This window comes from Mustela putorius, unplaced genomic scaffold, assembly GCF_011764305.1.
Source record: "Mustela putorius furo isolate JIRA1106 unplaced genomic scaffold, ASM1176430v1.1 tig00003932_pilon_pilon_pilon:0A:0A, whole genome shotgun sequence".
NCBI classification, from domain to species: domain Eukaryota; kingdom Metazoa; phylum Chordata; class Mammalia; order Carnivora; family Mustelidae; genus Mustela; species Mustela putorius.
This window is the reverse complement of record NW_025422077.1, coordinates 163,986-178,767: the sequence shown is the minus strand read 5'-3', so window position 1 is coordinate 178,767 and position 14,782 is coordinate 163,986. Positions and strand designations below refer to the sequence as shown.

General features: G+C 39.3%; 1 protein-coding gene across 4 annotated transcripts in view; it reads left to right on the top strand.

Annotated features, from left to right (window-relative positions):
• The window catches only part of ASB5 (ankyrin repeat and SOCS box containing 5), a 49,617-nt gene extending 34,835 nt beyond the window's left edge, over positions 1–14,782 (top strand). For 3 of the 4 annotated variants that reach the window (XM_004775562.3, XM_004775564.2, XM_004775565.2), the window contains 6 exons: positions 5,461–5,540; positions 7,702–7,809; positions 8,517–8,667; positions 8,831–8,965; positions 11,354–11,545; positions 12,732–14,782. In XM_004775562.3, the coding sequence (XP_004775619.1) occupies positions 5,461–5,540; positions 7,702–7,809; positions 8,517–8,667; positions 8,831–8,965; positions 11,354–11,545; positions 12,732–12,859 (794 nt within the window). In that variant the 3' untranslated portion in view covers positions 12,860–14,782. Of the gene's footprint in view, positions 1–922; positions 999–5,460; positions 5,541–7,701; positions 7,810–8,516; positions 8,668–8,830; positions 8,966–11,353; positions 11,546–12,731 lie in introns of those variants that run through there. The other variant, XM_004775563.3, reaches the window with a different exon arrangement.

Below are 14,782 nucleotides of genomic sequence, written 5' to 3'. Positions count from 1 at the left end.
CTTCTAGAAAGTCAACAGGAATGGAAAGAAAGGAGAGTCTCAAGCTTGGAAGGGACTGGTTTTAATAGTATGTTACTTCCCTCCTTGTCAAGCATGTCCCCATGGGTCTGTGTGGTTCTATAAACGTGGTTAAACAGCAAAGTACACAGTCAAGGTTAGTAAATGCCTGGTGATTTTTAATTATTTTGCAAACCTGTGCATAAGGATGGGCCAGATGTTGAGCCTGAAGCTTATCTGCATTTGGGGATCTTCTTTAAGCAAAATAACATAAATCACAGTCTTAGAAAGTGTTCATGCAATGTAGGGGTCCTGAACTTGAGTTTCATTGGCTTCATGGTAAATCCATTGCCATTAGAAAGAAGATTTTTGGTTTAATGCTTTATAGCAAAGGGAGCTGTAAAATGCATTAACATTTGGCACTGATTCAAACGTGAAGATGCCATTGCCTCACACCTCTCCTTACAGTTGCCTGTCTGAGATGAGTGTCCTGACTTTCCTATTTTGGGACCGACTGAGGAAAGTGGGTGCAACCCAAACTCAGAGAGCCCTCTGCACCACTGGAAGGTTCACTCGGGAGTGAGTCTACAGCCTACTTCTGTACTTGGGACTAAGAAGGAGAGGCAGGAAATGACTTTCTAAAACATAAATCGGTTTCATCATAGCTATGGGTAGAGCTATAATTGTACTACTCTGATTTTATTGCAAGGCACATACTGCAAAAAAAAAAAAAAAAAAATCTTAGGATAAGCAATTTGTCAAGGAGAAAGAATCCGTAAGAAAAAGCAATTTGGAAAATAAAACAGATCTTCGCAAGCCGTGTTTGGTTTTAGAGGTGAAAGGTCATGTTACAAGGAGCTCAGAGCTCCTTAAGATGGCTGAATGGAACAAAGCACATGACAAGCGATTTTTTTTTTAATGTTGATAAAAACAAAGAGATATGAGTCGGATTTACCTCAGCAGTGGCTGGCTTGAAGTGCCATGGGGAGACGGCGATTTAGGTATGGTACATACCTTCACCAAAACGGGTATTAGCTAAGAGAGTGGATGTTATTACTCTAGCAATGAGTTGTTTACAGAACGGGGCAGGCGCGCTCCCTGTAAATTGTATCCCAGATGTCTGGGGACGGGTGTTGTGTCTAAATATAGTCAAGTCAGCTCATGTGTAGCCTCAGTGAGACCTTCACAGTAAGCATTCGATTAGCGTGGGGAAAGTTACAGGTGTTTTGTAGAAAACAGTTGTCACAGTGAGTAACTTATCCTCAGGAGTTAAACTGGACCTTTAAAAAAAATCTGAGCTAGCCCATTAAAGTCTGACAAGACTGGAAAGTTACGGAACTGCTATCTATGAAGATATGTATAATTTTGCTTGGTTTCAAGAAAGCTTATAAATCTTTGTAATATAAAGCATACCCATATTGAAAGGTAAGAGATTTTATATTGAACACATTTGAATGGAAATTTGCAATTGCCGAATGTCAGATTTTGGAGGGAAGAAATAGGGCGGGGTAGAGACTTAGTTCAGAACAGGAGCTAGAATTTGATCTGGTAGCCTTTGATTCTCACCTGTTCCTGGATTAATTTCAGAGACTGTTCTCCGGCATTACAAGAAAGCCAATGAAGTGGGGTTGCTTGGGAGTTAAGTAAGCAGAGTTCAAACAAACAAAAAGCTTTTTGCTTTGAATCCAGGCATGGTCATCCTTCAGTAGATGGACTTATTTCCTATGGCTTACTTGGGAAAAGAAAACATGGCAGTAGATGTTGATTGTTGGCTTAAATGCATTTATTAGTCACTCAGCTGCTCTATTTAGTTTAATTAAACTGATAGCAGTGAAGATTATTTTAGTCAATAGTGGCTGCTATTCATGGCTTGAATTTCTCTAGTTTTGGAGAAAAATGATGGTTCCATAAGATTCATATCAAAATCTCTCTCATTTACCAGTTTGTTTAGCAAAGATACTCGGTGATTATCTATTGTGCGTTTATGGATCAGGCACTTCACCTGTTTATTTCCAGTCCCCCCCACCTCAATCCTGTCCAGTTGTTGGTGGTGCTTGCCCATTTTTGGGGGAAAAGTTAGGTGACTTCATGGGGGAAGCCACTGTCCTAAACTGGGATGCAGATCCTGGCCTGCCTGGCCCCTCTGTCTTTCCCCTGGGGAGCTGCTGGGCTCCAGCCCCATTAACTCCTCCCATCAGTCTCCCCCCACCCCACTATCCTAGTTCTTGAAGGAATAATGACAGACAGCAGGGGTCCCATGCACATGTGCAGAGCTGAGTTCATCCCAGGAAAACAACAGGGGGTGCACTCTCACACCCTCTGCCCCTGACTCATGGACCCACGGATTCCTCGTCCAACGTTCTCGATTTGCAGTGGTTTGTCACTGACACCCCCATGTGAACCTTTCCTGCAGATTACGGTGACATTTAACTCCTTTGTCTTGCCATTGGAGGTCATATTAATAGAAATAGCAAATACACATAGGTGTCAGCCTTTTTTCTCCCCATCTTTCTTAGACCTAAGTTTTAGTGATGAAGACAATGTCAGTGGGTCAAAAAGCTGCGGGGCAGTGGGACAGGAAGCTATGGGAGAGTCTGCGGGGAAACTGGCACTTGGCATATGGGACACGGCATTGAAATACTTTTGTTTCTTTATTTTATTACTTCTGTGGCCTGTTTTCTAAATGAGCCTCTCCTTTTTTTTTTTTTTTTTTTTGTCCTTTCTTTTGTGAAGCAAGCAATGCTGAAATTGTTCAGAAGTTTAATATAATAATTTTGATGGGCAAATGCATTCATATGAAAAGAGGGATATCAAGCTCCCGTCGGCTGCAAATACTGTTAGCTTTATTGTCCCTTAAAGGTTTTCATGAACATGCCAGGTAGAAATAAGCCTAAAACGAATCCAAAAGACCACTTCTCTAAGATTTTCCCAATCCCACCTTCTGGTCAGTTGCCCTTTAGCTAGTGACAATGAAAGAAGCAACAATCCTGAGTGGCATCATGTCATTCCGCATCTATCTTTTAGTGATCAATGAAGGTAATGAAATTTATTAAGCCATTATACAGGAGGGAAGGCATGATCATTTACAAATGCTACAAATGACTATTTACATGCATACATTTAAACATTGGATAGTGTAACTTTATTAATTTACTACTGCTCTGCTGAATAAGCTGGACTGATGCGATCTTGTTGGAAAGCGACTGTTATAATTTTCTTATTTAAATATTCACAATAAAATCAATATGTCCAAAGTTCTCCAGAGTTTCACTCTGCAACCAAGTTATTTACTTTGATAATAAAACAGATGTGTATGATTTTTAAAGCATTAGATTTCATCTTAGAAGCTGAAACTCGAAACGTAGTTGTTCCCTCAAATAATATTACCTATGATGGTGATTTTTGCACTTTCTTCAGTGATATCATGTTCTACTTTCTTAAGAATTACTGCTTTGCCACCAAATTTGATCCTATCAACCAACGTTTACTGGTGTGCATTACTTCAATTCTCCTTTTACTATATAATAGGAGCATCACCTACTGGAAAGAAAGGATGCCCCAGAGCTAGTAACAGTAGCTCTTCTTCCAGTTAACAGCTCCAAGAATTGGATGTCTGGCTTTTGAATAAGCTAATCATTTTGAAAAAGCAAGAAATCATGGTGGATAGGAAGGAAAACAGCACAGTGTCATGACCGGAAGGCCCAGCCCTAGTTAGATCATGTGTGACTCTCCTTAACGATTTCATTCCTTTGGCTCTCATTCCCCAGCTTTAGAATAGAACCAACCATTGTACACACTTGAACGCGTGTGAAAAGGAAATGAGAGAGCGCTCAGCGAGCCTGCCCGGCTGTCGTGCATAGTCATTGCTATTTGGCCCCAGCTACTAGTACAGTAAGGAGAAGGTCTGGTCCTGCCCTTAGGATTTTTATCTTTCAAAACATCCCATATTATCACTGGATATAAAAAAAAAAATAGGTGGATGATTGGCAGTTGGCTTCTCTCCTCTCCACCAGGTTCACTTGGTTGTTTCATTTATCCTGTGATATGTGTGTGACCCACATTTTACTCAGTGGAATTTCCTTTACGGGGTTTTGGCAAAAGTTCTGTAAGACCACAGTATAGAAGCCTGGGTGTCTGTGTAGGCGTTCTCAAAGGTACAAAAGCACAGGAGCAGTGAAGTGGTTTCTAAAGTAGGACTCCTTACCATGTTTCCACTAATTTATCTGACCTATTTAAGGAGCTTTGGACATGCCTTTCAAAAAATTTGTTTCTAACAGCTAAGTGGCTTTATTGGAATCGCACTATCACTGATTAGCATGGTTTTTAAAAATTGTATTTATTGCGGCTCTTGGATCCAAAATAGGAGGAAGAATGAGTAGATAAGAATGAGTAGATAAGAAGACAGATAGTAGCAGACATAATCCCATCCCATCCGGAATGTTTTCTCCCTAGTCAGCCGGCTCTTCAGTTTATCACTCATTGATCCCCTCCAAATTAATGTTTTTCTCATTTGCATAGTCTGCATGTTTAATCACAGTAAAAACCTCCAACATGATCTCCCATGTCTGTTCGATAGAATCAACAGTGCTGATCCTGTTTAAATTATAAGAAAATTACTGTGCACCAACCCAGTATCATCTAAAACCTCCCAGACAGACTACAGTGGGAGAGATGGGTGTGGTTGGATGCCTCTTGGGGAGAGAAGGAAGGGGTGATTTTTTCTACATAGGAGGCACTGATTTTTCTAATGGGAGGGTTGCAAAAGGCATGTAAAGAGGGGGAACTCAGGGGGACATGGCAGGTCAGTGCCTTTTTCATCAGGGTATGGGGCTGAGGGATCAGTACTGCCACTGGTACATGGAGAATCAGTGAGATCTGAGTGAGCCCTTGGCACTTTTCAAGACCATTTCCAAAGCTGACAGCAGTCTGCTCCTTCCAACCTGTGACACCCCTTTCTAGGGCCCTCCTAGCTTTTTCCACAGTTCAGGACTCAGGGAAGGGCTCCTCGATCCCCTTGACAACCTGCTGTAGCCCCCTTTTACCCTGGGGCAAGCTGTAAGGGCAGGGCAGTCTGGGGGTGCAGAGAGAAGAGGGGACAAGCAGGGCAGGCATGGAATGTAGGGAGTGCATGTTCTAGCAGCTATCCCTGCTGGAAATGTCCTGAAAAAGTGAAACATGTATGTTTGTGGCATACATGTGTTCACTTCTTTGGAGAATAGTTCAAAAGGTCCAGGAGTTCTGGGGTAGATCAGTTCCAGAACATGCATATATTCCACTGTGTTTGGAAACTGCCCGTCTGGATCCTGGAGACAAGACTCAGATTTCCTGCTAATGTGGAACAGGTATCCTGATCACCTCGTTGAACACAGACTCTGAAGAGTGTGTATTTCACAGGAACTGATTGTATCTACTAGGGTTTAGAACAGAGGACTCACAGATCTTGTTTTCTTTCTTTTCCGCCAGGTTCCTGGGCAGATCGGTCACCACTACATGAAGCAGCAAGTCAAGGTCGCCTTCTCGCTCTGCGAACATTGTTATCACAGGTAAAATAGTACTTATGGCTTGAAATCTGCCCCTTTCCCGTGAGCCTAGAACATTAATTTTCAAGAATAATCAACGCGACAATAAGAAAGCTGCCTAGTAAATGTCGCCTCTCTTTTTTGTTTTAACCCCTATTATCAGTCAGGTCATTCATTTTCCATTTATCTTTGAAATTTCTTTATAAATATTTTGGTATAATCTTATGTCTTAATAGTTCCCATTTCTCATAGAATATACCTTTTCACTGACAGACCTAGTTTAGCAAGAAGGAATTGGATGTCCGTATTGTTCATTAAGCACTTCAAACACGCTTCACTTTATACAATGTGGACTGCTAATTGCAAAGGAAGTTTTACTCATAAAATATCCAAAAAGGGATCATCAGAGCAGAAGCCTCAGCAATCTTTTTTACATTAACAGTAACATGTGGCGGGGAATTGCCCACAGACGGGACGGAACAATCACTTTTCCACCTCCCTCCTCCTCAGATTCATCAGGGAAAAAATGAAAAGCAGAGGTGCTTTACCAGTGTGGAAAGGACTCTGGCTTGGCCTGTGCATTTTTTAAATTTCCCAACGTGATTCCAATGTACACCCAGATCTGGAAGTCATTGTCCTAGTCCTTCCCAGTATCGGGGAGAAAGGGATGTTCTCAGATGGCTGAAAGGGAAGGAAAGGTGATGTTCCCCTGGGACTTTAAGGCACCTGGACTCCAGGCTGTACTTAGAGTGAGTCACCATCTTGATGCCCCTCATTTCCTTACCTAGAGAAGGACCATGTAGGTCCAGAGGCTCCTTTAGGGCCATGATAACTATGCGGCCGTAGTTTGCTCACCACTTGATGAGAATAAAAACAAAACAACAACAACAAAAAGACACCCGCAAAAAAAGTCAGTGATTTCTAAAGATAACCCTTAGCTCCCTACCCCCTACTGAAAGGGTCATGCCATTCTCTGAAAGGAGAGCGGTCTTAGGATATTTTTCAACATGTATCTCATATCCACTGACACGCCAGCCAAAAAGTCAGAAGCTGCCCTGAAAGCCCAACGTGAAAGGGAATTTGGACCTTTGCAGACTCTGCCACCTGGTCAGCCCAGTGTGGGGCAGTTAGGAATTAGCTCCCCGAGTCTGACTGCTGGCTAGACAATTCGAAATTTTTGAAAGGAAACTGAAAAGATCTAAAAAGTTGCCACTTGGTAGTGACCAAGATCTGGCAGAGTTATTTCCTTGCCTTCACTTTAAGATTCCTCCCAACCGTGCTGGTATTACAGACAGGGTAATTCTTAATGCTATGGGGATTTGGATGCAAAAATCTTCCTAAGATAGTGCTTGGTATGATTGTCAATAGACAATGAGTTGCCAAAAATAGTAAGAAAGCAAAGAGTCTCATGTTCTAAGAAGATTTCATTATTTTAGTCTGACATCATTAGTTTAACTAGAATAAGGATGTTTAAAGTGTTTACTTGGTTTTGATTGGATAAGCAAATAAAGTGGAACAATTTCCATCTGCTCAACACTGTAACAGTAATTGCTTTCCATGCATCATGTCATTTAACCCTCACAATGACCCTAACATCTAAAGGTTAATGTTTTCATCCAAATTAAAATAATTACTGCATCATGGAACAGGACTTTAAACCTAAGTGTAACTGACTTCATAATCAGAGTTCCCAATCTAGTATAGACCTTTGTCACTCCTATCTAGGGACAAAATTCACAAAGCAGCTTACTACAATTTAGAGTACTCCCCCCCATCCCCTGATCTGGACTGATATAACTAATATTACAGCTCCAATCAAAGCAAGTGATCCAGCCTATAAATAGTCTTTAGTTCTACAAAACAAAACAAAACAAAAACAAAAACAACAATAACAATCAAAACAACTCATAAAGACCAAAGAAAGTTAAGGAAGGAGAATTTTTAAAAAACATGCTCAATCTCTTAAAATACATAAGGCACTCGGGTTTAGAAAGGGATGTGTTAAAATAATGAGGAGTTTTGACAACTGTTTGACTCTATGGAATCAGAATTGGCCTCCCCTGCTGAACTTAAACCCGATTTCCTGAGAGTCTTTGATCTTGTATATCCCTCTCTAATGATATTTGTATAGATGATTTCATATAACTTTTTGCTCACCTTTCAATATGATTCATGTCATATTTAGGGCTATAATGTAAATGCAGTAACCATAGACCACATCACCCCCTTGCACGAAGCCTGCCTCGGAGACCACGTGGCGTGCGCCAGAACTCTACTGGAAGCTGGAGCTAATGTAAGTACCCGTCCAAACCATGAATGATTTCACATCTACTGACTAAGAGAACGGAACAAAGTTCTCACTTTGCTTTTCTTTCCTTCTTAATAGTTTTCAAAAATAGCAGAATAAAAATCATATTGCTTCAGTCCCTTCAGTGCACTCTAAGAAGGATTTCCAATCATTGCAAAAAATGGGCAGCGTGCTGCATAATAATACAGAAACACTGTCTAAGTTATTTCCCGCTTCCGTGATTCTAAATAACAAGTGGACCTCTTGATGCCTGTAATAGTTGCCCATCTATTGGATGATTTTCTTTAGATGGATTCTCAGAGAATTTCCAAGTTCACTAATTCACATTGCCACCAGCAGGATGAACGGCCTCATCACAACTTTTGTCAACATTCGCGGACCTGTTTTCCTAAGTGAGAGGCACCTAACCATTGAATTAGTTTCCGTGTATTTGATTCTGGATATGTACTTCTTTTCATGACATTTACTAGCTGCATGCCCACTCTTGAAAATTACCTGTCACATCATATTTCTGCTTCTCTCTTGGCTTTTAAGAGCTTTGCTTATTGATGGGTAGGAGCTAAATATACTTGGTGGTATTTACTGCACACGTTTTCCCAATGATTTCTGTTGGATCGTGTACCTGTTTTAAATGCCTCGCATTTCATCACGGAGGACTGTGAGTCTCAGTCTCAAACTTTGGCCTGGTTCAGGTAAATGCCATCACAATAGATGGAGTGACCCCGTTATTCAACGCATGCTCACAAGGCAGCGCTAGCTGCGCGGAACTTCTTTTGGAATATGGTGCCAAACCCCAGCTGGAGTCCTGTCTGCCTTCTCCCACCCACGAGGCCGCCAGTAAAGGTAACATAGTTATCGGAGTCAGCGACAAGGGGACAATGTTCCTTTAGCAACATGCCGTGCTCCATTTTTCTTCCAATGGGTCACTGCAGGCAACAGCGTGGGGGGAGGTGCAGGGGGATGGATATCGAAGAAAAGTAAACTCGTCTCTACCTTCTGTTGGCAGGTCATCATGAATGCCTAGAAATCCTGATATCCTGGGGCATAGACGTTGACCAAGACATTCCTCATTTAGGAACTCCTCTCTATGTGGCTTGTATGTCACAGCAGTTCCACTGCATCCGGAAGCTTCTCTATGCTGGTAATTTTCTTTAAAACATCTCCCATTCTATCCATACTCAAGAGCAATGATTCAGGTCCATATATATTTCTCTAAATAATCTGTATAAAGATATCTCATTGCTCAAAGTGTTCCTGGGGTGCCTGGGTGGCTCAGTCAGTTAAGCATCTGTCTTGATCTCAGCTCAGGTCTTGATCTCAGAGTCTTGAGTTCAAGCCCTGCATTGGGCTCCATGCTGGGTGTGCAGGCCACTTAAAGAAAAAAAAATGTTAAGCATTGTTGCATGTAAGTATATAACCCACAATAAAAGAATTGCATTCTTGATAACTCTACTTCACCCCACAAGTCCAAAAACCCTACTTATAAAGGTCATAAAATTTAAAACCTCAAGGTTGACTCTAATGTCACCAAATATGTATCTGTGCATGAATAAATCCATCAAAAGAAATTTTAAGGATAGTAACTGCTTAGAAAACCTTCTCTTCTACCAATAAGAACTCATGTGTTTTTTCAGACTTTGTCCTGTCCCATTTACCGAAAAGGACTGAATGGCCTTTTCCTCTTACTTAAAACACACCAGTTTCTCAAGGCTCAACTTTAGCCTCCTGAGAAATTTGCCTTCATCTTTTGAGACCATAGTGGCATCTCCCACACTAGGAATGGGAGCTCTTCTAAGGATGTGGATTACCTCTTTTCCCCCATCACCTCCTTTCCCTACCACAGCGCCTGTCATGTGCGAGGGGCCTAAAATACATGTAAAATGAGTAAATGGACTTCTAGACTCTTTACTGTTTATGCAATCATTTGGCCTCTGATACACACTGACAGAGAGTTTTAGTAAACTCTTCCTGTGTTCCTCACATTATCTTAGCTAAATTATAAGCTTCTTGTAGGCAGTTTCTGCAGTTCACTCCCATTACATCTAGTTAAGATTCTTAAATGTGACCTCTGTTAGTCAACAGTGACACATTGCTATTTTCTGGCTGTGGTCTCCCATGGATTTGTAGAACTAGAGGAGTTTTTTATTGCCTTGTTTTGTTTTGTTTTACTTTGCTCAGAATATTAATCTTTCCACCAAATATTTTATATTGGGTAAAAAAGATACTGAGAAGGTATTACAGTAATTGTGGATTGATTGTTATTATCAGGCTCTGTTCTCCCATAAAATTAGCATAAGCAACAGAGTTTATGCTTTCTCTATGGAGATTTTTGTTATGGGCTATCATTCTTTTACTAAACATTTTATATTTTTAAAAATAAGAAAACAATTACATTTATTGAGATTTGAAAGTAGCAGGAAGCCTAAAGGGACTCTTAAAACGTATTGCTTCTTGTAAACATCATTAGTTTTACCGATAGTTTCAGAAAACCGAGTTGAAAGGACTTATGCATTTTTACTGATAGATATTTCTCAGTGTCCTAACCGCTTATGTACTGGAAAATGAGGTTATTATTCTTTCCAGCATTATACAGTATTTATTTGTTGCACATGCATTGAATGATTACCACGTGCCAGGGCTCAGACTAAGAAAAAATAACTATGCAATAATAAATAATTTAACAGGTAAGGTTTTTTTTTTTAATGCACGATTATAAAAACATTATTTATTTATTTGACAGAGAGATAGATCACAAGTAGGCAGAGAGGCAGGCAGAGAGAGAGGGGGAAGCAGACTCCCTCCTGAGCAGAGAGCCCAATGTGGTGCTTGATCCCAGGACCCCGAGACCATGACCAGAAGCGAAAGCAGAGGCCTAACCCGCTGAGCCATTCAGGCGCCCTAATGCAAGATTTTTTAAAAAATTTACTTTGCGTGTAGAAATACAATGTGCCTTTCTACTTAAAGATGCCCAATGCTTTTGTATATTTATTGATTTATACTCTGTGAGTGAGAAGACAGGAAAATATGTATTCATTTTACCTAAATGGCTCACACATCTAAATTCATGAGTTTTCCAGGAAACAGAAAGAGCTCTATTGCTTCAAAATAAATGAAAAGACGAAGAGCATTAAGTTCTTAAACAATCCTAAGAAATATCAATTATGATGAAAGCAGATATGAGTGAATCCAATTGTTTATAATACTGTGTTTATAATACTAGTTAATAGGATTACTTTGGAGACTTCAAAAAATTTAGAAATATTGTTGACTATGGCATCTTTCAAGCATAGAGAAAAAAATCTTAGGGAACGTAAGTGTGTGTACTCCCTACCCAGATGTACCAAGTTGTAAGATTTAATAGCTGTATATGTATATAGAAAGTATATGTGTATATATATAGAGAGAAAAATAAATCATTACATACAGGGGTGAGGTCCTCCTGGTGTTACACCTTCCTACCTGTGCTGAGGTACCTGACTGGTCTAACAGTTTTGGTTTGTATTTATCCTCATTCCTTATTTACATGTAGGTGCTGATGTACAAAAAGGCAAATATTGGGACACTCCATTACACGCTGCTGCCCAGCAGTACAGCACAGAAATTGTAAACTTACTACTTGAGTTTGGAGCAGATATCAATGCCAAAAACACAGAGCTTCTGCGTCCTGTAGATGTAGCTACTTCTAGCAGTTTGGTGGAAAGGTTATTGCTTCAACACGAAGGTAAGAATATGTGCACATTTAAAAGCACAAAAATACATTTGCCTGAAATAGACAAAACTGAATAACTTTTTTGTTGGCATATGAGCTGATAATAGCATAACATTTAAAATGCTTTGTGTGAAAGCAGATAATTTTTTTTTAATCAGATAATTTTTTTAACTTAGTTTCTCTCTATAAAGACGATATCACCATGATCTTAATTTTCTCTGTTTCATCTTGCCTTAGCTTTATATTTGTTTGGTTAAGTTAAAAGGTTCCATTTGTTTTAACAATACATAATACGCAATTCTGTTTAATGTCTGCTAATAAATATTTGGAAACATGCCCTCTTTTCTAAGGGCGTGCAGCTTCTATGATGTGTTGTAGAAACAGATCAGTAAATATTTTCACACCTAAGACTTTAGTTATTCTAAAAGAATCTCTCTCTTTAAAGTTTTATTTATTTAAGTAATCTCTATATCCACTGTGAATCTTGAACTCACAATCCTAAGATCAAAAGTTGCATGCTCTTCCAACGGAACCAGCCAGGCGTCCCTTAAGCAGATTTTCTTAAGCCTGGTTCAGAAACTATAATAAAATTCATTTTGGCTTAACTAGTAAACATAATTTGAGAAAAAAATGTAAAATTTCTCCCTTTAGTGCCTAACACTTCTTGAGGCTTTTGATTTATATCTTCCTTGAAAAGCAGAATTTATTTATGAGGTTTGAAATGCAACAACAGTATCATAAGCCTGAAGATGTTAATGTTTTAAAGAACCCATATGGAGGGGGGCCTGCCTGGCTCAGGTGGTTAAACGTCTGACATTTGATCTCTGCTCAGGTCAAATCTGAGAGTCATGCGATCCAGTCCTGCATCAGGCTCCTGCACCAGGGGGAGTCTGCTTGAGATTCTCTCTCTCCCCCTCCCTCGGCTCCTTCCTCCCATGCATACTCTCTTTCTCTCTCGAATAAATACATAAGTCTTTTTTTTTTTTTAAAGAACCCATATGGAAAAGACCACAATTATAATAAAAACTTATAAATAACAGCAATATAAATGTTTTTGCAAATGTCCCTGGTATAGTGGTCATACTACCCTAGTTTGCATGAAAGCACTGTAGTTTATTTATGGTTTATTTCATGCATCTTTTAGCATATACAAGTCTATTTCGATTTTAATTAACAAATACCTTCCTGTCTTTTGCAGCTACTCCAAGCACTCTTTGCCAACTTTGCCGACTCTGTATCCGAAACTACATAGGGAGATCAAGATTGCACCTTATCCCACAGCTCCAGCTGCCAACATTATTGCAGAATTTCCTACAGTACCGATAAAGCAGTGAAATAATTCTGAATACTTTCAAACTCATTTCTATTTCACCTGCATAGTGTATATTTTATATTGAATTATGTTACCAATAGAGTGTAAGTGACTAGGGGGCCCCATGACAGAGGTGAATTTAAATTTTAAGTGCACTAGTGAGTATTATTGTTTTATGCATTTTTACTGTATTTTGGACTATACCATTTTTAATATCCCTAATGTTATTAGTCATTCCCATGTACCCTTTTGGATTTGGAGGGGAAAGGGGGGGAGGCAATCCCCATTTCTGCCTTTTTAAAGTGAAAAAGAAAAAGTGAACTCTTATTAAAATTACTTATTTTAAAATGCTTCCATTCTTCAAATAATGCATTGACTTTTAAGTGTTCCACTGTCATTGATTATCTCTCTGTATTTTTCATATTAATGCAAAATATGCAAATGGTTTAGAAAATAGCAACTAATATCCTTTTTGAAATAAAGATGGCTATCATTCAGGAAACCCACTATGCTGAATATGCACCTGTCGTTACAATGATCAGCTTGTGAAGAAGAGATAAATTGTCCCTCCATGCAAAGGTCGCACTAGTCACTTCACCTTCAATGTCCCCATTCCAGAAACCGGTGGGACTCTGGTTATGCCTCCTTCGGTCTCATTCTGAGATGGTTGATACATTATAACCCTGCTAAGGCTGTCTTAAGACCTCCTCCTTCTTCAGGGTAGCCTCTGAGGGTCTCTCTTCAGTGCATTGTACATACACTCCAGCCTTCTTGTGCCTCAGAAACCGTCTCTAGCTGGTAGGGTTTGGACTGAAGGAATTGAACTTCATATGCAATTGATTAAGAGGCCTCCGGTCACGCTGCAGGATCAGGGCCGTCTGAGGCTGTGGCAAACAGATCGAAATCTTCTTAAATTGTGGGGTTTTCAAAGAAAAGAAAGAGCGGGTGCCACTTAGCAAACTCAGAGACCTTTTACAATTTACCCCATACATGGACCTTTCTAGTGCTGTTTCCGATCCTTCTTACACAAAGCAAGGGTTCGGCATAGACTGTATTAGCAAGGGAGTATCGGGGTATGAAGTAGTGTCCTCTGCAAGGATTAATACTGTGTTTACTGTCTTCTGCTTTAACTGTACTTCCATGCAATAGAAAACATAATTATAAAACAAATTTTGTGCCTCCTTTGTAATTTAGACTATATTTGAATCTGTTGTGGACTAAGAAATAAAATAATCTGGATACTCACAACTGTGGGAAGTAGAAAATATTGTAATGAGTTTTATCAATTAATCAAATTTTGATAAAATACTTTGATCACTATTTTAATAACCCAGGGGCCTATATTCCTTTCTTCTTAGTTCTTAGCTGACTTTTGGAGACTCATGGGAAGTACACTATTCTTGAATGTAACTGCAAAGTCACTAAGATTGCATTTTTTAAAAATCATGTTTAGATTTTCAAAAATAGAAGGCTGTAGCATGTTTGTTTAAAAATGTCTTTTATGTGGCTAGAGAGTTTTATATGAGTCTATTTTACTGAATATCCCAGCCTAACAAATTTGTAATGTCCTCGTGAATAATGTGCATTCAATTTCTTTATTATCGAGTAACCTCATTACATATAATTAGGTATTCAGACTGCTTTTCTAGTAAAACAGGTTTCTACTACTATTTTCCCTGAGCTAGAGGTAGTCTTAGAATGTAAGGTAATGTGATTCATCCTTTTTCTTTGGTTTTGTACCAATAAGAGAAGTAAATAACAAATATAAAAATTAAAATGGACACCTTAAAATTTTAGTGTGCTAGTATCTTGTATCTTTGCTTGAGTGTGATTGTCTTATCAAAGAAGTGTTCTCATTTAAATATATCATCTGTTTGTTAATATATTAACGTGTGACTATTATCTCTGGAATAAAACACCTTTTCTTTTCTCTCTAA